The sequence below is a fragment of the Pyrgilauda ruficollis genome, unplaced genomic scaffold (assembly GCF_017590135.1).
Source record: "Pyrgilauda ruficollis isolate IOZ18807 unplaced genomic scaffold, ASM1759013v1 scaffold210, whole genome shotgun sequence".
NCBI lineage: Eukaryota > Metazoa > Chordata > Aves > Passeriformes > Passeridae > Pyrgilauda > Pyrgilauda ruficollis.
This window is the reverse complement of record NW_024520319.1, coordinates 437,963-464,411: the sequence shown is the minus strand read 5'-3', so window position 1 is coordinate 464,411 and position 26,449 is coordinate 437,963. Positions and strand designations below refer to the sequence as shown.

At 47.5% G+C, this 26,449-nt stretch overlaps 2 protein-coding genes across 7 annotated transcripts in view; one reads left to right on the top strand and one right to left on the bottom strand.

Moving 5' to 3' along the window:
• Positions 1-8,591: 8,591 nt before the first annotated feature.
• On the bottom strand, positions 8,592-16,150 carry NUDT13 (nudix hydrolase 13). 3 transcript variants are annotated; one of them, XM_041468116.1, is made up of 9 exons: positions 16,031-16,150; positions 14,554-14,664; positions 13,556-13,695; positions 12,948-13,055; positions 12,474-12,580; positions 11,231-11,356; positions 10,907-11,018; positions 9,573-9,727; positions 8,592-9,023 (listed from the first exon to the last, which is right to left on the bottom strand). In XM_041468116.1, the coding sequence occupies exons 2-9, from the start codon at positions 14,634-14,636 to the stop codon at positions 8,829-8,831; spliced, it is 1,026 nt and encodes a 341-aa protein (XP_041324050.1). In that variant the 5' UTR covers positions 14,637-14,664; positions 16,031-16,150; the 3' UTR covers positions 8,592-8,828. The 3 variants fall into 3 exon arrangements, with proteins under 3 accessions (XP_041324050.1, XP_041324051.1, XP_041324052.1); XM_041468117.1 differs by having other exon boundaries at positions 14,554-14,660; positions 16,031-16,142; XM_041468118.1 differs by lacking the exons at positions 8,592-9,023; positions 9,573-9,727 and adding an exon at positions 9,734-9,904 and having other exon boundaries at positions 16,031-16,121.
• A 4,106-nt stretch (positions 16,151-20,256) lies between these two features.
• P4HA1 (prolyl 4-hydroxylase subunit alpha 1) overlaps positions 20,257-26,449 on the top strand; it is a 28,173-nt gene continuing 21,980 nt past the window's right edge. For all 4 annotated transcript variants that reach the window (XM_041468074.1, XM_041468071.1, XM_041468075.1 and 1 more), the window contains exons 1-3: positions 20,257-20,322; positions 25,163-25,279; positions 26,076-26,172. In XM_041468074.1, coding sequence (XP_041324008.1) covers positions 25,192-25,279; positions 26,076-26,172 — 185 coding nt within the window. In that variant the 5' untranslated portion in view covers positions 20,257-20,322; positions 25,163-25,191. The remainder of the gene's footprint in view (positions 20,323-25,162; positions 25,280-26,075; positions 26,173-26,449) is intronic.

Here is a 26,449-nt window from a genome sequence, read left to right as displayed (position 1 = left end):
GCCCCGGCTAGAATGCCGTAAAAATGTGCCGAAATGCTTTTTAAAGTTAACCTTGCGTTTGTACTGACCTCTGATTTCTCTGAGAATTGTTCCTGGAGAGATTCAAAGCGGTAACTGCATTGCCTTGTGATTATGTGCAGCACACGACAATCTAATTTCGTTAACAGAAATGCTGATAACATTTACCATGCGCTATTACACTGAACACAATCTCGAGAAGCTCACGGTTTGTTGAACAGTTTGCTAAATTCCACATTGTTGTTTCTTTTGGTACAAGTGCGCTTTAAAAAGTCTTAGTAAAGTTATGGTTCCATAAAATTTGCTGTTGCCTTGAGTCTTTCTCAATGTTAAACTACATAGGGTCAATGCATTTGCCACACTTTTCTGATCCCTCCAGTAAATCCATCATGCCATTATTTCAGCCACGCTCTGTTCACATTTTCAGTGCCTTTTGGTATTAATAGCAGCAGAACAAGTTACATTTTGTAGTACCCAGGACTGTTAAGGATATGGATTGTTAGTTCGGTTCTGTTTTATTTGGTTATGATTTTAGTGTTGCTAAGATTAAGCAAAGTTATATCTGAGTAAAGTTATGTTTTATTACTCTATTGAGTGAAGTTTGTTAAGAGTCATTTAAGTTGAGGTGTATTTCTGTCAGGTTTGAGTGTTGCTGAGTTTGGACAAGGTCAAGTTTCAGTCTTCTTCACTTTAACCCTTTTCATCTTCTATTCCAGTGTCATAAGATCGGTTTTTATTCAGTATTAAAGATGTTAACTGTAAGTTCTCTTAAGTGTAGCTCTAATGCTGCTGAGGTGACATTGCACTGCAATTAATTTTAAATCCCAAGTTAATTTTGTTTCAATATATTTGTTTACATTGGAAGATGCAGTTATTTCCTTCTAGAGATGAGACAGATCCAGCAGAAACAGCAGTGATGGAACACTGACAAACACCTGCCCTTGGACAGAAGAAGACACAGTTTGCTGAGCCCTCGATCCTCTCACAGACTGCACAGGTGTCAGTGCTGCACTGCCCAACAGCATCATTCCTTGTCATCTCTTCTGTTTTATCTCCCACAGATAACACAGCAGAGTGGGGGTTGTTCTGCACTATGGCTGTGATCCACTGGGAGCTCTTCAGTGTTTCATTGCTATGGATCCATGAATGCTGGGAGAATATTGTCTCAAATTCCTGAGGCAGTCACTGCTGATGTCTTGGTTCCATCAGGTGGACTCACTGATTTTTAGAACAGGCATTGTTCATAAGATGTCATTACCTTGTTTATAGCTGGCTTTTCACAAACTTTGGCACATCTTTGTGTAACTGCCCACAGACACGTGTCACTTTGGCATCTCTGGTTTGTTCTGCAGCTGCAGGTGCCTCTCTCTGAACAGGCTGTCTGCAGCCTTCCCTGCACTGCCTCCTCAGCCTTTGGTCCCTTCCCTGCACTGCCTCCTCAGCCTTTGGTCCCTTCTCTTGTTTCAGCAGGGCTGCTGTGCCTTGACCCAGGGCTGGCTCCTGATTCTCCTGTGGTTTCAGAGCTCCAGGATAAGATCTCTGGGCTCTGTGGAAAGCCCCATCTGAGCTGAGGCTCCTGTGGTGCATGAGGAACCTACCAACTTCAAACACAGAAAAGCTTTCCTCGTTTCATTTAAATCCCATTTCTTGTAACCCCCCATTTTTGGGGGCACTGGGGAGGGACTGGGGGCACTTCCCCCTCCTCGCTGCTCACCCCTGGGGCTGCTGCACCTTGCAGAGTGCTGAGCAGTTCCCTCCCAGTTCCCTGCCAGTGTCCCTCTTCCTGGCAAGCCCCGGGAGGGATGGGGAGAGCCCTGGGCAGGAACTGGGAGCACCATTCCTGCCCAGGGCTCCTGAGATCCCTCCCAGTGCTCCTTCTTGGTCACTCCCGCTGCTTCCACTCTCCCTCCCAGTTCCCTCCTGGCATTCCCTGTGCTCCCAGTTCCCTCCCAGCGTTCCCAGGATCGCTCCCAGTGCTCCCAGCAGCAAAGCACCGGGGCACTGTGCAATCTGCTCTGGAAGAGGCAAGAGTGGAGCTGCCAGGAGGGAAACCCCGACTGGAAGGTGCCCGGAGCGGCGGTGCCCGGCAGGGCTGGCCCGGGAGCGCCGGCTGCGGAGATTTCTCTGCAGTGCCCGCCGGGCTGGAGCCGCTCGCGGGGAGCAGGCGGGGAGCTCGGCAGCTGCTTGGGCTGCTGTGACAGGGGTGCAAGCTGCTCATGTGCTTCTGTTCTCAGAGAAGAAGGCAAAGCTTCTTCTTTCTTCCTTTTTTTTTTTTTTTTTTTTTTTTTTTTTTTTTTTTTTTTTTTTTTTTTTTTTTTTTTTTCTTTTTTTTATTTCTTCTCTCTCTTTTCTTTCTTTCTTTTTCCTTCTAGTTAATCGGGAGGCCTGTTCTTTTCTTAATTTCTCTTTATTTCTTTTGCATTCAGCACTTAGTCAGTTGTCCTCCACTGATGCTGTGTCATTTACTTTGTCAGCAGTTCAGGGAGAGCACTGGCAGGTTGGACAGGGATTAGAGATGGACAGCAAGAGCTGGGAAGTTCTAAAGAAGGTTCTGCCAAATTTCAAGGAATTTGGACTGCTGAGAGGTGAGAGACTCAGACAAATCTGTGGTGGAAAAATGGGATTAACAGAGGTGTTTTGATTCAGACAATGATAAAGAGCAGTTAGTGGTGGAAAACAGAGGTACTTGAACCTTGGGAAGGGTTTGTGTTTGACCAGGGAAGGTAATTTACACTGGAAATACATAAAATTCTCACTGATGAGTAGTTAGATCAAGTTTAGATACTTTAAAACATGACTGAGTTGAAGAACATGATCCCATTTAGCTGCTGTGTGGCCTGTGCTGTACAAAAGGTCCAAACAGATGGAAGGACTCTTGCAGTGCATGAGGAGAACTCCTAAGCTGAGGTTCAGAACAAAGCTGCTCTTTTGCAAACACTCCAGCTGATGTTGCTGCTTGGATAATCTGACTTTCCCATCAGTGGGGCTGGGATTTCTCTGGGGCTGTGCTCATCCCAACTATTTCCATTTCTTCAGCAGCTTCACAGTGGAGCCCTTCAGGGCTCTGGAAGTGCTCCCAGGAGAGTTTGCCATGGAAGAAGCATTTCCATGCTGCCTCTTCCACTGCTTTGAGGTAACCCACGAGGCATCTCCGCTTTGAGTTGTGAGAGAGTTTTAGTGAAGGAAGCCTGATGGAATTCATTAGGGAAGAGAGGTGTGGTGTGGTTCCCTTTCAATGGATTTCTGTCCAAAATATAAAGTTGTTTAACTGTTTTTTTCCTTATTGTCTGTGTTTAAGCTGGGGAATTCCCATTCACATGCAATGTTAAGGTTATCAACTGAAAGAAACCCTGCCTTGGCCATGATTTCAGGGATATCAATGGATGGGGAATCCCCCTTTTCTTGCTGAAATAGATCAGGGAAGACCCTTTATGATGTGATTTTATTGGTTTGAAATGAGAGCAAACCTTCAATTTTCATCATCTTTCAGTTTAAACTGACAAGGAGTCTCTGTTGTGCCTTAGTTTTTAGAATTTAAATTGGTAGAAACTCCCACCGATTCCATCAATTTAGGGATTTGTACTGAGTGGCAAAAAAAATGGCTGGGAAAAAAAAGCAGCAAAAAAAGCGGGGGGAAAAAAAAGGCGTCCAAAAAGGGTGGGGAAAAAATAGTGGCAAAACTGATGGGGGAAAAAGGGTGGCAAAAATGGTGGAAAAGAAGTGTGTGGGGGAAAAACGGAAAAAAAGGCAGCAAAAAAGGATGGGGAAAAAAAGGCAGGGGAAAAAGCAGGGGGGAAAGAAGGCAGCAAAAAAAGACGGCAAAATAGGGCAGAGGAAAAAATGGAGAAAAAAAAGTGGTGGAAAAGAGGTGGCAAAAAAGATTAAAAAAAAAAAGGCAGGAAAAAAGGCAGCGGAAAAAGGTGGAAAAGAGTTAAAAAATGGAGATGTCATAATGGTGAAATGTGGTGTTTAATAAGCAGGAAAACTCTAGCAAGGTGAGGAGAAAAGGGAGCAAAACATGAGCAGAAAAAGGATGGGAAATATGAAGGAAAAAGAGCAGGAGTCCCAGAGGTACCCCCAGACCTCAGCCCCCCACCCAAATCCTACAGACCACCCCCACATATCCCCAGGAGAGCCCCTCCAAACCCCACAGACAAATTAGTTCAGACCAGATTTCGGGGTTTTTTTCATTCTTGAGGGTTATTAACCTTACCTGCAGTTATAAGGCCAAATAGTTTTGGAATATATTCTAATTTAATCTAGCGCATCATCTTTCAGTTTAAATTGACAAGGAGTCTCTGTTGTGCCTTATTTTTAGGGTTTAAATTGGTAGAAACAACTTATTCCATCATCTGAGGGGCAAAAAAAGGGCTGGGGAAAAAAAAAAAGGCAGCAAAAAAGATGGGGAAAGAAGGCAAGAGAAAAGATGGGGGAAAAGGGTGGCAAAAATGTGCAAGGGGGCAAAAGAGGGGGGGAAGGTGGCAAAAAATGGCAGGAAAAGAAGGCAGGGGGAAAAGGGTGGAGGAAAAAAGGGGGCAAAAAGGCAGCAAAAAAGAGCAGGGGAAAAAATGGAGCAAAAAAAAAGGGGAAAAAAGGACAGCGGAAAAAGGGGGGAGGAGTGAAAAAATGGAGATGGCATAATGATGAAAAGGTGGTGTTTAAGAAGCAGGAAAGCTCTAGAAAGGTGAGGAGAAAAGGGTGCAAAACATGAGCAGAAAAAGGATGGAAAATGTGAGGGAAAAAGAGCAGGAATCCCTGGGTGGGGCCATTCCCTGGCAAAGGGTCCTGAACAACTGCCAGGATTCTGGGCTCCAGCTGGAGCTGAGAGGCAAAGGGATTAGTCCAGGCAGGAGAACATCACATCATGGGGAACTCCTGCAAAGTGTGGGTGTTGGGAACAGAGCCAAGGCTCCCAGATGGAAATTCACAAGGGCACCAGGCTGGGAAGTGAAGGGCAGAGCTGTTGTGAAGCTAAAGCTCAGTTCATTCAGAGGCATCACACAGGTCTCTTGAGCACTGCTACAGGTGGGAAACAGAACACGAGAGATTTCCAGGAAAGCCTGTGTAGTTTGGTGGAGAAAAGGAGTCATGATACCCAATGGCTGCAGGGATGGTGATCTAAATTAGTTCAGACCAGATTTCCTCTTTTATTAATTGGTGAGGCTTATTAACCTTACCTGCCGTTATAAGGCCAAATAGATTTGGAATATATTCTAATTTAATCTAGCTCTCCTCTGTGGTGCGTACTCACAGCAGCTGTATTTAATTCATATGATGTGTGAATTTGCTTCTGTCCCTATCCCAAATGTCAGCCTTCCTGGTATCTCAGCTTCTTTTTAACATGCTGGTAAATCTTCTGCATCCCTCTGCAGTATTTCCACAGATAGAAACAGTGGAACTCTATCTAAAGGATGCTACCTACTGCTGAGCACAGGAACCAGTGGATGTTATATCAGCTGTCCATCAGCTAGATTGAAAAGTGAGCAAGATTTAGATGGGAGCTGAAGGCTGGGGCAGCTCACTTTGTTCAAGCAGTGCCTCAGACTGAACACAGGAATTGTACCTGTGCAATTACTGCAGGTAATTGCTGCAGCTGCCAGAGGTGAGCTGCTCGTGGTTCCTTCACAAAGGTTTACTGACAAATGACTTTTAGAAGGTCAGGTTGTCAGGGCATTCCATGTTCTCTCAGGCCAAGCATCAGGCTCAGTGTGTGTCCACAGTGTCTTGGAGCTTGCTTAAAGGTGAAACAATTTCTTCATGCAAGAACTGTATTACTGAAGTCAGACTTTTTGCCATCCACAGTGATGGATAGCAAAGTGTGGCCTTTGCACACAGCAGCAGAGCAGACCAGGTGATGGGAGATAAGATTTTTCTGAGTCATGCCTTAAGTTTTAGCTTTTATATTTTTCAGATTCTGTGCTGCTTTAGTGTGTAGTTCTGAGTGTCACACTAAGGGATGGTGAGCTCTCTTCACAGATCGGGGAGACAAAACAATTCCTTCTCTAGCTTGGGACCAAGGACAACCAATACAAGTTTCAGACCCAAAAGCATAAACAAGGGTGAATTGAAAAGAGAAAAACAAGGAGTATGAAACTTCATAACCTGAAGCTGTAATTGGACTGCAATATGCAAATGGACCAGAACTGACAAAAGTGTGAGACCCTGTGAGCACTCGTGCATTTTGTGACCATTTTGGTTCATCTTGGGTGCAGCCCTGGCTGGGCTCTTGTGCTGCCCAAGGTGGATCCATGGAGTCCTTTTAATAAATCCCTGCTTTATTCTTTAACTCTGTCCAGCCTCTGCTCTAGGTCAGCCTTCTCAAGGCATCATGAGCAGTCAGAGATCAAACGAGTACTGATTGGTTTGACCACAACCTCCCAAAAAACTCACTTCCTTCTTAACCTACGACATTATGTCATGAGGTTTTCTTACTTCAGTCCTCTGCTGGCACCTCTCAGAGATCAACATGAGTTTTATGCCCTGCTGCTTTTGGGAGGTAGGTGGAATGCTGCTCTCAACCTGCTAATCAAAATGTTCCATCTGATTAATGAGATGAGTGCTATCATTCTACATCCTGCTGACTGGTAATACCTATGAGCAATTGGGCTGTAATGCCCCAGCTGGCAGCTTTTCAGTGCTGGGTCTTGCTGTAAATTGTAGGAATGTGTCCCCCTGTTGACGGAGTGACAAAACTATCCTTTGTCCCCTTAAAAAGGAAATAAGCCCAGAAGTTTCTCTCTTGGATTAGGTGAAAAGGCATCTCATAGGACCTGGGGGACTTCACCTCAAGCTTAAGGATAGCCAATTGGACAGGAGCCAAAAAGTCCTGCCTGGGCAATTCACTAGAAAAAGAAGAGAACAAATAAACTAATGGCTTTTGTGAGGTGTTTTACCAGGAGCAAGGACTCTTGCACCCGGCTCGGTTCTTCTCTGTAAAGAGTTTTGTTATTTTGCCTTTTAATAAAACCTTTTTGTTTCCAACACTGCAACAGAAGCCATCCTGCTGATTTTATGCCTCCAGAGGTAGCTGAGCTATCCTGGGTGTGAAATAGATCTCCAAGAGCTGATGAGACCTGGCTCGAGGAGACTCCTATTACAGTAAATCCCTAAAAGCAGAGGGGTCTCAGTGATTTATGCTAGCCAAGTGTTCCCAAAGAGGATTCAGTTAAGGATGCATTCTTGAGAGAAATATGTTGTTGCTCTGTGCCCTTCTGCCTGCCTGGTACCTTTTCCATGGGAAAGCCCTGCTGTGTTTTGGTGAGGAAGCCTCTGTCAGGAATTGCCTGTTCCTATTTCTACGTCACTTGCCTTTATGGAGCATGTCCTGTCTTGACTGCAGTGAGTGTTCTTCAGGCTTCAGACAGATTTCTGAGGCAAATGCAAGTGAGGACAATGTTCCTCACCTTGTTTTTCTGTCCTGCTCAGGGCTGGGTACTGCCTATCATCACTCCTGCAGCTTAACACCAGGAATGGAGGCCACCAATGTTGCTTCATAACTAAGTCAAAAAGGTCTGGACTGAGAGTTTTATAAAACAGTTTAAAATGTAATGCTTTTCCAAAGATGTCATGTATTATTATCTTGTAGCTGTTCTAGCTCTACCAAAAAATCCCCCTACTTGAGTAGATTGAAAAGACTTTTTCTCTCTCTGGTAACTAAAATACCAGGAAGGGTGTTTGTACATGCCACCACGGCCTGAAGGAATCCCCTCCCAACCTCCTGAAGTAAAAGCAACCCAAGCAAGCACAGTGTGTCTCAAAAGTGTGGAAGACTTACTTTTTTACTTGCTGCTCAGGTGTCAGGACTGCAGATTTTTACCACTGCTCTCCTGCAGTGAATCCCAGTGGTGGCAGTCAGGGACACATCCTTGTCCCCCTTCAAGCACCTGGCTTTGCAGTCCTGGCATCTGAGCTCTGACCAGGCAGGCAGAAAGGACTGCCAGCCCGAGTCAGCAGCACATCAAGCATCCTTTCACCTGTCTCTTTCACTAAGCTTTCCTTGTCCAGATTTCCTTGTTCTTCCTCCAGAGAGTGGCACCATTTCATCAGTAAAATCAGACCAGTTCTCCGGGCAAGGCGCAGACTTTGGCCTCAGGGTAAGAGGCACTGATCCTTTCAAGATTTTTCTCTGTTCTAAGTGCAGTTCTTGTCGTAGCAGTTCCTGTCACCTTTAACTGTGGTCTTCTAAAATGTTTATGTGCAGGTCTTGTTCTTCCCCTCTCCACCACCAGAGAGCTCTGTTCTCTCTTTCTTGGGACAGAAGAAAGTGTCTTACCAGTGGGGAAAATGTAGAAGCCCATTTAACATTAATAAAAAAAAAGGGTGTTTTATATAAAAATGGAAGATTGAATGAGAAGAGAGAGAAGAAGAGGAGAGCAAACAGGCAGTGGCTTTTCTACTGGTTTTTGACAGGTCTCCTAAATCCATGTAAACAGAGACACTGGAAAGTGCCACTCTCCCTTTAGTTTTGTTCTGGAAAAAAGGGTGCCTTGGATGTCCACCCAAGACAGAAGAAATGGAGGAAAATGGGGCACTGGTGCCATGGGGTCAGTGACAGCTGGTCACAACAAGTTTGATGCTTTGGAACTGAGAATTTTATTGCACATTTACTTCAAACTATGGGATCTCAGAGGTGATCCACTGCACATGGGCCTGTCAGATCAGTTCAGAGACCTTTGTAGGTCAGTGTGCCTGAGTGCCATCAGTGTGGTGCTGCCCTCACTGTGACAGAGCCCTTGCCTCCAGGGGCTTTGGAAGCTTTTCTATGGAGCTTTGACAGTTCTGGTGGAATCACAGAGCGGATGAAGCCCCACCTAATCTGTCTGGGCAGTGTGCTGCTGAAGCCACTCATGGATCAGCTGGTGAGCAATGGCCTGTTTGGGAGGGAACCAGGGTAAGAAACTGCCATCATCTTGCTTGGAAGAGCTGGGCTCCCTCTTGAGACCCTCCACAATTTCCCCCAGGCCAAACCAACGGGCTTCCTCCAGTTCCAGGGTGTCCATATTGATCTGGAAAGAATTCAGAGGGCACCAGTTCCTTAAATCAGCTTTGAATGTGGGCAGTGGTCCCTTGCTTCCACAGAGATCCCATGCTGGAATGCCCAGGGTGTCACATCCATGCCTGAATTAGACCTTGATACCAACCCAGGGAAGGACATTACTAAAATATCACTTTGTTGTGCTGGCTTCCTTAGGGAAGCCACAAACCAACCCTGCTCTGTCATGGCAAAGCAAAGTGGCTGAGCACAATAATTCATGTGGTGGAACCTGAGTGTTCTATGGCAAACGTGTGAGGGAACCTCCTCTGCAAAGTTCAGAGGGAAAAATCCAGGGCTGTTGGGCTCTGGGCTTGTACATGCAGCGACCTGAGTGAAATCTGGCACCTTGCAACAGGAGATGATGGAATTGTTTCAAAGTTTCTTCTGCACTTCCAGAAAAAGCCAGCAGAAAATTGCATTTACGGGGGTTTGACGCTCTCCTAACTAAATTCCGTGGACCGAAGGAGGTTTTGCTGCCTGGGCAGGCAGTGGAACAGCTCGGGCAGCCCGAGGCGCTCACCTCAGCCCGCGGGGCTCGCACCAGGGCATGGCAGGCTATCATCAGGGAGCTGCTGGGGAAGGGCCAGTGCTGGGAAGCCGAGTAGCGCAGCGACTCCACCTCCAGCCCCACCTCCTCGGCCACCTCTCGCCGCACTGCCTCCTCCACGTTCTCACCTAGAACCAGCCGGAGTCAGGCAAGGACGGCATCACAAACCGTGCCGAGGAAAAGGCAGGAGCGCTCATTCCCACCCGCAGGAGCTCCGGCTGTGCTGTCCTGGAAACACTTGCTGGCGGGATGCTCCATTAAATTCATCAACCTCTGATAGGCACCAGAGACATTTTTGGCCCCGTCTACATACAGATGGTGAGATGGTGGACACAACAATTCAATTTTAAGCCATTTTCCCTCCTGTAATGAGAAGTCTGTACTTTTTCTTCTAAGCCAGACCGCACGAGCCACAAAATGGATTTTAAAAGGATCAGGGGTTGTGACCCAGCAAGTTTAAAGCTTATGTTTGCTATCAGGGACTAAAACAACTGCTAGACACCTATAATTCCCATTCCCTGCAGGTACATAACAGCTATTTTGAATTCTGTCTGCATGCAAACACTGATCTATTTAGATATAATGTTTTTTTCCCAGCTACCACAGAATCACAGACTGGTTTGAGTCCAAAGAGACTTTAAAAATCATTTAGTTCCAACTCCCTACCATCAGCATGGACACCTTCTGCTAGACCAGGCTGCTCAAAGGCTTACCCAGCTTGGCCTTGAACACATCTGGGGATGGGGACAGAGATCACCTGTGTGTCCATCCTCCTCTGTGAACAGGGATTGTGGCTGCTGTCTGTTGCAGTAAGGTAGAAAAATCATAAAGAAAGGCTTCATAGAATCAAGCCTGCTCTCCTGGGGTCACTGGCTGGCCTGGTCAAAGCCAGCATTTTGCAAGTTCCCATGTGAAAGCAATCCTGGTGTGAGCAGTTTGTTAGCATAACAATCTATTCCTGGGTGAAAAACAACCAGCACTTCTATAAACTGTTTTTGCTGTTAGATAGAAAGATGAAAACTACCTCTCACAAACAACTTTTCCTGCATGTACACATCAGGGGTTTGAGCGACCAATCAATACAGGTTAGTAACAATATTGTTACTAACCAATACACTAATTGGCAAGAAAGCTACTAACTGATTGGAGTCACACACAAGGTCTGTAAAACTATAAAAATTAGTTGTGTGACTAAAGAATGGGCTTTTTCCACCACGAAGAAGATGGAGTCCCTTGTGATTTATCCCAACAGATGTCCCCACACCCTGCATGCCCAGGGCCACTGTGCTGGATCAGAAGCCACTCACCCATGTCACAGAAGCCTGACAGAGCCGTGAACATCCCCGGGGGAAACGAGGGCTGTCGGGCCAGGAGGCACCGGCTCCCGTCGGACACCAGGGTGATGACCACTGGAGACGTCTGCCACGTGCACCGCAAGGCAAAACAAGGGCTTCAGACAAAACAAGTAACTGCAAATTTTTGCTTTTCCTGGCTGGTTGAGGGTCGCTGGCTGACCACTAAAGACCAAGTACCCAGCTAGGCACAAATCCCTTTTCCTGCTTCCCCAGGGGTGAGCCAGCAGCGCTGCCCTCCTGTCCCTGTGTCCCTCCCCTGTGCTGCCAGGTGCTCACCTGAGGGTAGTAAGTGACTCCACTGGCGTGGCAGACACGTTTGCTGCCAGCTGGGTTCTTCTCAGTGGGCTGCCCAGTTTTGCTGCAGTACTGGTGGGAGTCGTGCCACCGCAGGAGGGACTGGGCCTGCCAACACAGAGGAGCACAAACCTCATTTAGATATATACATATATATACCTAGGGGGAAGAAATAATTCAGAGCAGTCTCCCTGAATGATGCTTCGTGTGCAGTCGTGGGGATAAACTCTGACTGTCTTTGGAAGCCTCAGAAAGGTGAATGAAGTATGGGCAGTTGTGGATAGATAGAATGTAGGAGAATAGAGATAGTGGTAATCTCACCCCTAAGGAGTTACAGCTGTGCTAATTATCAAGCATTAGGAACAGGCCTGCCCTTAATAGGCCACAGCTGGATCCAGTTAGGAGCGGTATTGTAAAAGAGCAGGTTGGCTGGTCCAGAAGGTTGGATGGAGTGTGTTGGCTGTGCTGAGAAGAAGGCGTCAGTGCTGTGAAGAGCTGCCCATGAGAAATCACCAAGAAGGCATGAAACCTTTGCAATAAGATGGCAACAGGCAGTGCTTTGAAAAGTGGATTCTGTAATCCATGTTTGCTGCTTCTAAATTTGAGTATGTTTGGCAGAGGTGGGCAAGAGATATTGTTCTTTGGGATGTAACAGGAGTTGTATTGGGAGCTGGACTATTTTAAAGAGTCTCCAGCCCTGAATATCTTCTTGAAAAATAGCCCAGGCATCACAAACATTGCAGAGCAGGAAAGGAAATACAAGCTATTTCTTCTTATGGGTCAGGACAGCTGATTTTCACACACAGGCCTTTTCTTAGGCCTTCCAAACACAGGGCATCTGCAGAGCACCAGCTTATAAGGGAGAGGTTTTAAAAGAGCAGCTCTGAGTGAAGATGCATAAGTTTGTTTGTGATTTCCAGTTTGCCTGATAGTTGTTGAGCTGAGGACAAAGTGGGATTGCTGTAATTTAGCACATTTCAGCTAAATGGCATAAATTACTGCAGTCATTTTTAAGTCACTTTTCTGTTTCTCTTTCCCTTGCATCTTCCTTTTGGGACTACAAATTTGAGAAAAGTGTTGTAATTTATAGTGTGTCTGCATCTAAGTTCCTGAAAGTGTACAGTAGGTACTTCTACAAGATTAGATCATAAAACAGTGTGGGAGATGAGGAGAAGGGTTGATGTTAGAGACCACAGCTCTCTAAGTAAAAAGCCCTGTCCAATACCGAAGCCAGCAAAGGAGAATCCTTCCCATCCACGACAAAGAGAGCCTTTCGTAGGTCAGTAAATGATCCCTGCAGTTCTGACTCAATGACTGATTTATCCAAGGCTCCTGTTCAAGGGGAAAAAAAGAAAGAAAAAAAGAAAATTTTATCTCATAAGTTTCAGCTATTATTACTATTATTCCAATTTTATGCCCTTTGCTGTCCCAGTATCCAGTTTCTGGGAGTTCCCATGGAATTGAACGACATCAGGGGAAGCATTCCCAAATGTGAATGGCCTCCCCCAGCCCACCTTGCCTAACACACACAGGCACAGGAGCAGCAGTGCAGTCCATGACCTGCCACGCTCACAACAGCCCCCACAGAGACCCAGCCCAGCCCTCCTTGGCAGGACAGGTCCTCCCAGGGATTAGGGATCCCCTCCATCCCAGTGCATCAAGCTGGTGCTGGCAGGGGTGGAAGAGGAGTCGTCCCAACCTAAATCCAGCGCGAAGCGCGGTCTGTGCTCGTCCGAACATCCGATCAGCACCGACTTCTCCATCCACTGCTCGGCCTCCTGCAGCTTCTCCAGAATCTGTCTCATCTCTGAACAGGGAAAGGGGAAGAGAAAGCTGCGATGAAAGCAAAGACATCTCTGGATTTGCTCTCTGGATCTTCAAGGCACAGGGAATCCTGGCTCAAGGCAAAATGCCCATGTGTGAAAGGGGACCAGACAAGAGATCCCACACAGACAGAAACCTAAAATCTGGCTTTGCTCCTAAGCTGTAGGAAGTTTAGACCATGTCAGGCTAAAGGTCTCCATGCTGTAATGCCTGGGAAGCAGCTGTCCATTGGTTTTGTCCTGCACCAGCCAACAGCTTTCTCTCAAAGAAAACTTTTCCTACATTACACCAGAAAGACCTTTGTTTGCCAGTGAGGCCTTGTTTGTTTTCCTGCCAGCCCTCTCTCTTCAAAAGGCACAGTCCCAAATGTTTAAAGCTGACCACCTCAGAACAGATCAGGTTGATACCATGAGTGTCTCTGTTTCATTTCAGCTGTGTGATCCACCAGGTGTTTCTTTCTGGATGCACCGATTTCTTTCTTACCTGCTGCACTGAGCTGAGGTACCAAATACTTCTTCCCAACTTTCTGCAGGAAGGGGGAGAGATTGTGAAAGAGGTAGAAAGTTCCTGAGGTCTGAGCTTGTCTACAAAGGCTGTCATCTTCCTTTAACTGATTTAAGTATCTGCAGTGAGAAAACGATTGGGAAGATGAATTGAAGATCGTGTTGAGATTTTTGCTTATTTGGAGGCCTTTACTTTGCACAGAGCAGAGGGGGCTGAATGGGCAGATGAGATTTAAGATATTCCATGTGCTTGGAGAGTTTTGACTGAGTCACTCTTTGGTGGACTGCAGCCTCTAGTGAAGTTTGTGTGGCATAAAATGCTGCAGTTCTTACCTACCACATGAGTACCCTCAAGTTTGGAGATGCAAGAAGAACAGTAACCCAGTCTCTTAATCCAAAAGGTCTGCTGTAAAGGTTGAAGGAAACCTTGATCTTCCCTTTAAACACCCCAGTCCCTCCCAGCTCAGAATATTCTGTGAATTTGGATGGCTCCAAATGCTGTTTGGCCGAGCTGCTGAGCACTTCTGATGTTGAATCTGGTTCCCATCAGGCTACATGTGTTATGTTGTCACACTGATGTGAGGGGTAAAGACCAAGTCTTAGGGCACAGCTGGCTGGAGCTCAGTTAGGGAAAAAAAAATCTTTGGAAAAAGGGTGTCAACATATTCTCCTTCCAGGCTGTTTGAAGCAGTATTTAAAACGAGGTGAGCAGCACCACTTCAAGTCTTCCTGGTATTGTAGGAGCCCTCTAGGCAGGACAGGCAATCATTAACAGAGCTTCAGCCTGAGAGAAGCAGCTCTTACCAGTGGTGAAGGGAGCCCAGAGGCCTTGGCTGCTACCCTTCACAGAGCTCACAAAGCATTTATTGCTGTGTGATGGCTGAACTGGTGAAGGATTAACCCCCAGGTCAGGGTTAGGTAGGGCTGCTTGTGCCAAGCTCTGGCCTCCCAGCACTCAGGAATCAGATGAGAACTTACCTCATTTTTCTCACATAGGTTGAGTGCAACCTGCAGGCGAGGGAGGAAACTCCTCTGTGCAGTGCTTGATACACTGCAGCCATAACCAACAGCTACAGCTGGTGTCTCTGCCTAAAAAAAAAAAAATAAAATAAAATGTAATGCAGCACCCTGCAAGGTTAAGTTTGATTTAAAAGGTGCAATAACCAGATAAATCTCCACCTCAGAGAGTCTGCAGAATCTGCTTTCTAAAATGATTGCTTCAGTCACACTTCAAACTCCCATTTCAGGCCAGTTTTAAGACTACTTAAAGATACCTCAGTTTGTTTCCATCTCTTAGTGTGCACAGTTCTTACAGAACTTGCTTATAAGACTAGATTAGACCTTCTTCTCCCAAATCCCTGTGTCCTGGGAAAAGGGCAGAGAAGGTGGCTGCTCTTTTGCTGGTTTCCTACACAGTTGTAATGGCCTTGATCCAACCACACATCCTACTGCAGCACACAGTGGATCTGTGGGAAAGGCACTGATGCCAGGAGAGAGTGAAAGACAAAATATCAGCTGTGGAAGAGAATTCCCTGAGCTAGACAGGGGACAGCAGTTGCAGCTGAGCGGGATCATCTCCAGCTATGAATGCTTTTTGTGCCAAAGAATCCCACCACGTTTTCAGCCCAGGCTGAAAGCCTGACCTCAGCTTCAGGATGTCAGGAAATAGCCAGAGACCCAAGACAGAAGTGAGCAGTGGTGCACAACCCCTGGTGATCACTGTGATCACTGCACCCTGCAGCCATAGAACACAAAACCCTTTACGGAGGAAGTCACCTTTACTTTGTTACAGACACAAGGGCAGTGCCAGGAACAGTCTGGGAGCTCTTCCTTCAGCACAGGGCAGTGATGGCAGCCTGAGAGGTGCCAGGAACAGTCTGGGAGCTCTTCCTTCAGCACAGGGCAGTGATGGCAGCCTGAGAGGTGCCAGGAACAGTCTGAGAGCTCTTCCTTCAGCACAGGTCAGTGATGGCAGCCCAGGAAGAGTCTGGGAGCTCTTCCTTCAGCACAGGTGATGGCAGCCCGAGGGTTGCCTCGGCACAGGCTCCTATTTGCACGGGGAGACTTTGCCTTGCTGTTCTGGACATCTCCACCCCACATCCCCTTTCCCACCGCCTCAGCTGACCGGGATGATGCCTTGGGAAAGCCACGGGGAGCAGTGGGAGCTGGACACGCTGGTGCGGACACCTGTGGGGACGGTGACTGCCACGCAGACAGTGTCACAGGGGGTTTGGTGGGGTGACAGCCGCGTGTGTGTGTGTGTGCCGCTCTCCCCCCCGTCCCGCACAGCCCGGCGTGCGAACTTCCCGGAGCGCCGCCTTTGCTCGGGAACGAGCGGCAGCGCAGTCACCGGCCGGGACAGAGGGAACAGCGAGCCTGTGCCCCGACCCGAGCGCCTTTAACCCCTTCCTCCCTAGGAACCACCGTGAAAACCCCCAGACAGCAGAGCCTCCACCTGCAGAGGCCGTCCCAGCTCCGGAGAAGTGCAGCGAGGCGGGAGCGGGGCCGCCCTTCCCGAGCGCTCCCACCCTCGGCGCCGCTGCGGAAGCCGGGCTGATCCCTCGCTGCGCTCCGGCCGCGCTTCCCGCACCGGGAGCGCTGGGAATTGTAGTGCTGCGGCTTGTTCCTGTTCGGTACTTTCTTTTCTCCTCCTTTTTTCCCCACCCCAAGCTGCTCTGGGTTTTGTATCCCCAGCGCAGGAGCGTTGTTTAAAGTAAAGGACCGCGCGTCCTCGAATAGGAAAAGATGCCAAAAATCACACGGGAGCACCGTTTGTGATAATATATTCGTGGGGAATTTTGGAAGGAATTTGAGATGGGGCTTTTGGAGTTATTTTTGATTATATAGTTTGTTTTTTTTTTTAATTTTTTTATATAGGTAGGAAGGGGGAGTTTGGTTTACGTTGTTATGGTATGGTTTAGAAACTTACAAGATTTTTAGCTATGAGGCTTTTTAAGGATAAAATATCATTAATAAGGATAATATATTGTTAAAATATTGCTAATAAGGATATTTATGTTTTTGACTTAACCTTTAAATGTTTTGTTTTATGGATTTATGTTTTAGTGTAAGCTTTTTTAGTTAATTATGTTATGACATAAACTTATAGTACTGTATTTTAATTATTTTTGTAGGGGCTTTTTTTAGTATCCTTAAACTTTAAAACTCTAAATTTTTTTTTTTTTTTTTTACTTAGCTTAACATGGTTTTGTTTTAAACTATAAATCTACATTTTTGCTTTTAGCACTTAAGTTTGGAAGTTTTTTCCAAGGTCTCACATCAAATTCTGTGTTTGATTTTGAGCTTTGGTTTGCAGGCTCAAAGAGCCTGTTCCTTGCATTTCAGATTCCAACAGCTGAAGGTCTGGAGCTGTTCAGTGCTCCAGCACCCAAATACCCACAGCTGGATTTGAACAGCTCTGATCAGAGAGCACCCTGTGCCAGGGCACGTCAGAATAATGACAAATTACTTTCATTCCTTTGCAATCCAACAGATTCCTCTCGAGTATTGAAAACATTATTCTGGGTTGGAGCCTACCTGACTATATTTAGCACAAAGAGAATTTTATAAACATACAAAGAGTAAATGTTTTCAGGGCAGCCTGTTGCTTTTTGGTCATGAATTGAGCCGTTCTAATCGAGAATTCACGTCATGTAATCTGAGAGCATAGCTTGTAAAAACAATAAACAGAATATCCATGGAAATAGTGCCCTTGTTACCAGAGTTACTTACAAGTTTAGCTTTAATTATGCTTGACTGCTATTTTTATGCTTCCTGAAACAGAGCAAGCCCAGTCTTATTAATCCAGCGAGCTAATTGGATTAATGGACAAAACACATCTTCCCTTAATAAGATAAAGGATTGAAATATAATCTCTAAGGGAAGTATCCACCCTGCTGTTAAAACAAACGAACAGATTTATTGACCCTAAGTGCCCCCAGATATGGATCATGCAAGAAGAGCTGGCTTTAGAGGGAAGCAGCTGGGGGAGATGCTTGGGACATCAAATCCTGGGCCAGCCTCTCCAGCTGGTTCAGCCCAAAGCAGCCAGGTGTTTGGAAGTGTGCCCTGTCACAGGAAGGACTAAAAGCCAGGCCAGTGCTCTGGCCTCTCCTTGTCAGGTGCAGCTCAAACCCCCACGGCTTGGATTATCCCAGTCGTGCCCACCTGGCCCGTGTGCCTCGGGGAGATAAGAAATGAGATTAGAGTCTGCACTGCTGCTGCTCCGAGCTGGGGCGAGCCAAGCAATCTGTGAGAGAGCCCTTGTGCCTCTCCCCGGGGCTCACTCCTTAACTGCCCTGTTAGATATTTCTGCAGCAGGTAAGCAAGGGGGATGGTTTCAAAACAGAGGCTTGCTTGTCACTTACTCACTTCATCATTTAGTTCAAGGGGCACAAATACCAGCTGTTAGTTTGGCACCTGAGTTCTTTCTTTGTAAGCATTTTTGGGGCTCTGGGTTGAGTGAGTTTTATCTGTAAACTGTTTATATCAGTCCCTTGCAGACATTGTACCCTGTGCTGGGAGCAATCCTGGGAGTGCAGTGAGGGCCTGGACACAAAAATGAGCCTCTGACAGCTTTCTGTAGCTTACCAGTTTCAGCTTTGGCAGGGCCCCAGAGGAAATGACTCCCAGAAACTCTCCTGGTGCAGTAAGAGCAAACCAAAGGAGCAGGCAAAGAGGACACAGGCAGCAGGAACATCATCTCTTACATGGACAAGACCAAGGTAAATCTTTGGTCCCGTGTTGCTAAAATTATTATTTCTCTTAAATCTATTATATCTAATCTTAAATCTATTATATCTAAAATCTGTTTTATTTTTCTTAAATTTTCTATTGTAAAATACTCATATTGGGGTAAAGAGTTGGTAAAAGATTTTTTCAAGAGATAAAAGCAGCTGGAAAAAGTAATTCCAGGCTAATAATGGTTATACTACTAATCTTGCTTTTTCTTTCTGTTTTGTGTCACTCCAGTTGCCCCCAGTAAGCAGAAATAAGCATCAGAATTGCTAACAGTTGGCCCTTGTAAAACAACTGTTACTTGCCTTAAATACATGAAACCAGCAAATTCACATCAAAAACTTGTGGCCAAGCCACAAGGAACTTTTTGGAAAGAAAAAAAAGTCCTTTTTTTAGGCCAAGCTTAGGGAAAGACAAACCACTTCTTTAAAGAGAAAGCTAATGAGTAGCCTTCTCCCCGTCATTAAATTTTAGATGCAAACCACCCAAAATCTGGCTTTTCTCTGAAGTTAGAGTCATGTCTATTATGTATATGATGGACCTTTTAATCAGCTGGGCCTTTTGAGCCAATGTGGATTGATATAAATGTGACTCAGCAACCTCATTAATCAAATCTAACGAGCTGGAGCCTTCATCCCCGTGCTGATGGACTTGTTGGTGTCCCCCAGTGCCTAAAAATATCAGGAGAGTGCAAAAGAGGATGAGGAAGCAGCAGAGCTCGCTTGAAGAAATCTGCCTGTGCCTCTACAGCGTGTGTGAGGTTCTGCCAAATCTCTGGAAGCTGCTGTTAAATCCCCGGCTGGATGTTAGGGACTCTTTGGATAATGGGGCTTTAACTGGATGCCTCAGCTTGGATAACATTCCAGCATTTCCTGCTAGTTGTAGGAATTGTATTTCTGTTGGAAGGCGACCAAAATGAGAGGAAGGGAAGGCTTATTTTTTGACGGATAGTTCCACTAAAAACTGGCCTTCTTCCTGCTCTGCCATCAGCTGTGTGGACACATCTGCGTCCACAGCTGGACAAGAAATGACTTTCACCTCATGCCCTTGTTTGTTTCTCCTGTGACAGAGCTACATCTCAGCACCCCCCAAAATGGGACCCTCTGGGTGGGAGCTGAGGTGACAGTCTGGGTACGGGGAGAAACGCCAGCTGTGGGTCACGCTGCAGCCTCCAGGTCCCTCTTCTGGACCAGGTGGTTTTAAGGTGGTCACCCTGCTAAAAATGCGTCTTCGAGGGGCTTGGCCCTGTTATGTCTCCGTTGTTGTTGTTGTGGTGAAAGATTTCCAGCTGGGAGTGATCACGAATTGAAAGGGCAAAGATGGAAGGCTGTGCTAGTGAGGAGGTGATCCTTTCCTTGAAACCCTCGTCTAAAGAGATAGGAAAAAACGCTTAGGAATGTCCCTGATTCCAACTGAATTGCCGCAATGAACCAGTTCATTTATGAAACCCCAGAAAGCAAAGAGCAGCCAGCATCGATGTCTCCGAGCAAGACTCACCCAAGCAGCTTTTTAAAGTGCCTGGGAGGGTTCAGAGCGCTGCAGCACATCCCGCCAGCTGGGCTCGGTGATCCCGGACTCTTTTCCGGCCTCACTGATTCCCTGATGCTGAGCCCAGCTGCCCTGGCAGCGAGGTGCGGGGCCGGCGTTCTGGGCCTTTTCTGGCAACTCTGACTCCAAAAACACCGCTTCGGCTCGATGCTCCCCCCAGTCCCTGTCCCGGGGCTGTTCCCAGCCCGCTCCCGGCGCGGTCCCACGCGCGCTGTTCCCGGGCCGGGCGGACCCACGTGCAGACGCGGCGGTGGCTGCGGCGCATGCGCGATGCGGCGGCCGCCGCTGTGACCGGGCTCACGTAGCGCGCGGGCCGCGCCGCCAGGGGGGCGTGGCCTGAGGGGGCGTGGCCGGGCGCGGCTATAAGAGGGGCGGCGGGGCCGGGCGCGCTCAGTCGGTGAAGCCCCCGGGCCGACCGCGGAGCTCCGGTGCCGCCCCCGCCCAGCCGCCCCCCGTGCTCAGGTGAGGCCCGGCCGCCCCGTCCCGCCGGCCGTGAGGGTGGCCGGGCGGGTGTGTCGGGGGGAAGGGAGCCGCGGCGCTGGGCGGCTGCCGCGCGGGCGGCGGTGGGTGGGGGCGATACGTGGCAGCGCTCCGCCGCCCCCCGCCTTCCCCGCGGCGAGGGGCCGGTGTCCCGGCGCTGCCGGCCGGGGTTCCCGGCCCTTACGTAACGGGAGCCGGCAGCCTCCGGAGGGGGGCGGGAGGGCGCCGGCGTGCCGGCTTCCCCGGGGCTGGCAGACTAAACACAGCCGCCTCCCTCTCCTCCCGTGCCTCCTCCCGTTCCCCGCCGCTGGGAGTTGTCCCCTGGGCCGGGTCGGGCCCGCTGCCCTCCGGTGGCGCAGGTAGGCTCCCGCCGCGCCCGGTGGGCCCGCAGCTGGAGCGCCCTGGCCGCGGGAGCTGCGAGCGATGGAAAGTTACTCCATGGCGTGAGCGGGGATTGCGCCCTGGGGAGCGCTGCCTTCAGCGGGAGGCGAATGCGGAGTGCTGAAGTGTTCGCTTACTGACTAGTAAAGGTTCGGCGCTCGAGGTTTAGTGAATGAAAGGCATTTATTTGCTTGGTTACAAGGAGTGAATCCGTGCGGCTCCCCACAGCGCCAGGGGCTGTTGGCTCGGGATGCAGACGGTGCTCTGCCAGGGGCAGAGAGGAAAGGTAATGAGTTCCCGCTTGTCTGGGAAGCACGGGCTGACCTTCGGGGACAGGGACGTTCTCTGTCCCACTGCCCTACACCTCGGACCTCTGCTGGATTCATTTTAATGCCTTGGACCAAACTGCTTTGACCCGGAGCACTCTGCACTGCTTCTGAAGTATGTGCTGACACAACCAGTGCTGATTAACTTTCTTTCTCTTTGTTTTCCTCCCTGAGCCAGCTCTCTGACCTGTGCAGATTTAAATGCCGTTCCATAATGAACGACTTTAAAATCTAGCGTTTAAAGCTGTGATTTTTGGGGCAAAGTGCCCAGTGCAGTTTGGCAAACTGAAATGACAGGTGGTGAGTTACACTTTGGAAGGAGTGAGGATAAGCAGAGGTTTATAGCAGGAAAACCATGCCTTCATACTGAGGTTGATACAGATAAGGAAGTATTTTTTTCTTTAAAAGAAAAAACACAAGTGATCATTGGCATTGTCCTGCTTTCTTCATAATCGCTCTTAATATCTGAAAACGTTCCTGGATGTCTCTGTATTTGCTCAGCTAATCCTTGAGCAGAAAGATAGCCTCCTGCCTGCTGTGTCTAATAAAATAATTGCTCTATTCCATCCCCAGTGTTCTTTGTCTTGGCCTGGGAAGTTCAGACAGGTGGGCTCTGAGGGCTGTGTCCATTCCATCTTAGTCTGGAGGAAACCAAGGGAAAACTCACTTCAGTTCCCTCTGTACAAACTCAACTGCTCTGTATTCAGCCATGACTGTTGTCTTCACTTTGGAAGCAAATGATAGGTAGAACACCCTACTTGGCTTTGAAATTGAGTCTCATCTCTTATTATGTTACGTTTCTCACATATATAAAATATTGTAACTTTGTCATTAAAGGATGCCTAAAGTGCACCCTGTTCTTTTGGTAGCAGCAGTTGTAGAAAATCTTCTCTCACTGCTTGGATCTTAATTTTAAAGCAGCCTTTGAACATGCTAGAAGACTTGGGAACTGGATTCTGGTGCTTCTGTCCTGTGAGACCTTTAAGCAATGATGACAGCTGAATGCTCTTAGTACTTATTTTGGGAAAGTTCTTTCCTCTTCAGTAGTATTTTTGGTCACATGAGACTGTAGCTTGGGTTGTCCTTGAGACAGGAGAGGCAGCTATCACTTCTGGTTCCATCTTCTCCCTTTTCCCTAAGCTCAGCTTAACTGGTCAAGGGGTTTTATTATTATTTTTGCATACAATGGGGTCCAGTAAGGATTGTGAGAATGGACCCATCTTTCAATCAAAAGCTGAGGATCTTGGTGATAGAGTTTTGTCTCCTGGCCCTGCAGTGGACTTCATCTTGAGCAGGCCAGTTACTTCTTACCTAAATAAAGAAGCTGGTCTAGAACTGAGTTAGAGCCATTCCATGGAGTAGCCCCTCAGTTTCCATTTTTTTTATCCTGTTTTTCAAGCTCCTGGGAGCTTGGAGCTGGCAGTGAGGAGGCTTGGCTAGTGAGCATCTTCAGTGTGGTCACTGAGCAGCGGGACCTGTGTGATGAGGTTGTGTCATGTGTCACTGTGCAGCTGTCTTTGCTGGCCTGCTTGCATCTTTCTACTTGTAAAGCAGAGCCCAACTCTGGGAAGTCCCCAGAAAAACCCCTCGAAGTTACATCAGTTGAAGTGGTGTTTGTTGTGTGCTCAGAGAGTCTGTGCTGCTCTCGGCAGTGCCATTGCTCCGCTTGCTGCTTTGTTTCCCTTCTATCCATGTGTTTGTTTTGCTCTCTGCCGTTCCCCCCTTCCCCTGCTGGTGTTGTGCTGTTTCAGAGCTTAGTCAGTGCTGGTTCCCAGGGGAGGCAGGGAGCTCCTGTGTTGGAGCTGTCAGCTGGACTCCCCCTTCCCTGCGTGGGCAGTGATCCCCTCTTCCCCGAGATGCTCAATTGCCGTTTTTGTGGGACATGGCTGAGGAGGAGGGTAAGACTGACAGGGATAATGAAGAGAGGATTTTCATCTTGTTTTACTTCATGTCACCAATGGGAAGAAATTAAAGCCTACTTACTTGGCAGCCTGTGGGTCTGGGAGATTTCCAGTGTCTATACGAACTGAGCTGTGTTTGCTTTGGTTTGGGAACCTGTGGCTGGTCCTGCTGCCGTGCTTGGAAAGCTCTGCTCCTTCTGAAATTCTTCCAAGAATGGGAGATCCAGTTCCTCTGGGCAGCCTCTCCTAGTGCCTAAGTGTGAGAAACTTTGTGCTTGTATCTCCTTGGAATTGCCCTCCTTGCCTTTCGTGGCAGTCGCTCCTGCTGTGTGCTGGTGGGAATAAAGGCTGCAGCAGTGTTTGCAGAAGCCTGGTGTTGGAGCAGGCTGCAAGGGCAGCTGGAGAAGAGGAAAACTGAGATGGAGCACTGTCACTAAGAGCAGTAGGTGGAGAGGAAACATTGTTTTCTTCACCTTTTTGGTGATTTTGTTTATTGGTTTTTCTTTGGGGTTTTAAAAAGTTTCATCTTGATTAATATAGCAAGAAAGGAAACTTTCCGAAGCTTCTCTTGTGTTTCACCGAGTGCAGTAAACAAATAGCTCAGTGCATTCCCAGTGCTGATAAAATTGGCAAATATTTATGGTGTAGTAAAGCTGTTTGTGCTCTGTCACCGATTCACAGATGTATTGGCTCGAGTGCTGAATGAGCAGGAGGCACTTGGCTTTCTGCAGGGTGAAACGGGAGCTGAGTGCTGTTTCCAGTAAGAATGGAGGTGGGCATCAGTGGGTTTTCATTAGGTGTGTTTGAAACAGTCTGATGGCTGCCTGTGGGGAGGAGGAGGTGAGGAAGGCTGCTGTGGACAGCAGGGCTGCTTTAGAGCATTGGTGAGGGGGAAAGGGGCACTCCAGGAGGCTTCCCTGTCCGAATTCTCACTTTCACAGGCAGAAAGCAAGTTGTAATGTGCCAGAATGCATCAGCCCTTCAGTTGTGGTCATGCAGATTTTGGGTGGTTTACAAGAGCTGGAGGCTGTGCTGCTTTTCTGGGCTCGTGTGTGTTTCCTGCTGTTCCCCTTGGTGCCAGTGGAGCTGTGCTGCTCCTGTCCAACAGGCAGGCAGGCCCCAGAGGAATCCAAACCCCAGTGCCTCTCCTTCTGCAGAGCTGGAGCTGGAAGGAGAGCCTGCCTCCTGACCCTCGGGTGCAGTATGAGGAGAGATCCTGCACTCCAGAGTCAGGGATATGTTCCTGTTAATCCCACCAGCTGTGCTTGGGATGGTTTTTATTTGGGTGTAACTTCTGAACTTCCCTGGTTATGGTTGCACATTTGCTGTGTGAATACCACACCTGGGTCTGTGTTGTTTGCTTGATTCAGGTTATGCTACTTTCTTCCCTAAATAGGCCAAACTACCCTGTAGCTGAGCTTGTTGTTTTTTTCCTTTAGCTTTTTCTTCATTAGTTGTGCTGTTGGAAGAGCTGCAAAGCAATTTGTTAGTCCACGCACTGGAGTTCATTTTTTTTTCTGACCAGATACAATATATGAAAGTTTAAGCTTTTGTTTGGGGGGAATAAAAGCAAACCTTGTGAATTCCACGACAGCATAATTACTCCTAAAGTATGCAGGAGCCAGGCAATGCTGGGCTGCTGGAGGGATCAGGATCCTGAAAGGCTTGAGCTTGGCAGCTGGCCCTGCAGAAAGCACTGCCTGTGAGTGCTTAGCCAGGATCCAGGGACAGACAGAGCTGCCTTTTGTGTCAGGTGTGGAGCTTGGCTCCATGGAGGCAGCAGGAGCGTGCACAGAGCTCCCTCTCTGGACTGCTCATGTAGGGTTTCCATTCAGACCTGCTCCACTGGCATCTTCCTGACTGAAAAAAGGAAACTTTTTTTCCCATTGAGTGGATGAACTTGATAATGGCTATTTTAAATTGGTGCTGTGGGCTTTTTTCAGTGTTTGATGGTTTCTTTCAGTGCTTTTGGCAAAGCAGCTCTACCTGCAGCACGACTTAAATGCCAGAAAGAGGAGTGCTGGTGAGCACCTTGTCCCTGAGCTATTCTTCTTTTCTCAGGTATAAAAGTCAGCAGGAGGGACTCAGTCTGTGGGAGCTGCTCAGGCTGTCAGGGTTCTGCTGCCTCAGGTCCAGGAGGCTGAGCTGCCCCTTCTGAAGGCATTCCACTCTCTGGTGAGCAGGGATTTTCACTGTTTTGTGTTTCTCTCACAGGTGTGTGGTGAGGTGAGAGCTGTTGAGCAATGGCCTTCAAGAAGCTTTGGTGTGCCCTAGCCCTGGGATTTCTGCTGCCTTTCTCTTGTGCCCACACGGACTTCTTCACTTCCATTGGTGAGAACTGCTTTGGTGTAGCCAAAAGAGTTTCTCGAGAGCCCCCAAAGCTCATTCTGCAAGGATGTGTTAATCATCCAAGGCCCTAATTGGTACAAACACATTTCCTAGTTCTTAGCACGTTACTGGCTTTTCTTTGGGCAGAAATGGGCTTTAAGTCAGTCCAGGGGTGGTCTAATGAGCCAGGCTAGGCTTTGTAGGGACTGTTTATTCTTAAGGGTATTGGAATTGAAGCAGAATTTGGTGCTGCACACATGTGGAAGGAGGGGGTGCAGTGCCAAGGGCACATAAAGGTGCAATATGCCTGGACTCACCCTTGGTTCTGGTGGGCACTGAACCACTTCAGCTGCCTGCTTGCAGGAGGTGAAGAATTGTTAATTAATACCAGGGACCCCTTGAAGTCGTGGATGTAATCTTAAAAATAAAGCCCTGGATTAGTGGTGTGTATCAAACACAAAGGCTTTGTGTATATCTGTAGCTTTCTCTTTATTTGCTCTACATTATGTATGCTTGGATGAAAGATTACTCTGTGGCAAACTATTTCCTTTTCCAAATGAATCCTAAATTAGTTCTAATAATAAATATGCAGTATTACATTAATTTCCATGGCAACAAGCTTGGTCCAGCAGGAGATTTTCTCCTTAAAAAAAAAAAAAAAAGGCCTTACTCAGATACTCCTTCAGGATTGTTTAAGCAAATGCAGAAGGACTTTTGGGGAAGTAGGAAAGAGGAAAGTGCTTTTAATTTTCAGGGGTTTGTGTTTCTCCTTGACTCACCAAACTCATTTTTTTTCTAGGTCATATGACAGACTTAATTAATACAGAAAAAGACCTGGTTGTGTCACTCAAAGATTACATTAAGGCAGAGGAAAGCAAGCTGGAGCAGATCAAAAAGTAAGCCCTTGGTGTCACAATGCTAATGGTCAATCTTTGGAGTCCACACTTATGCAAAAAGTGCTTCCTTAAGGCTGATTAAATTTGTGGAATTTTTCCTCTGGGGCAAAGCTCAAAGTAGCAGGTTTTGCTGGGTGTTTGTTTTAAGTTGTTCTCTTTCAGCACTGCTTGGTGCATAAATAAGAGACCTGACCATGCGAGGAGCAGAGCCCAATGTGTCAGATTTTATCACAGCTAGAAATAAACATATTTTATCACTGAACTTTTATCAGGATGC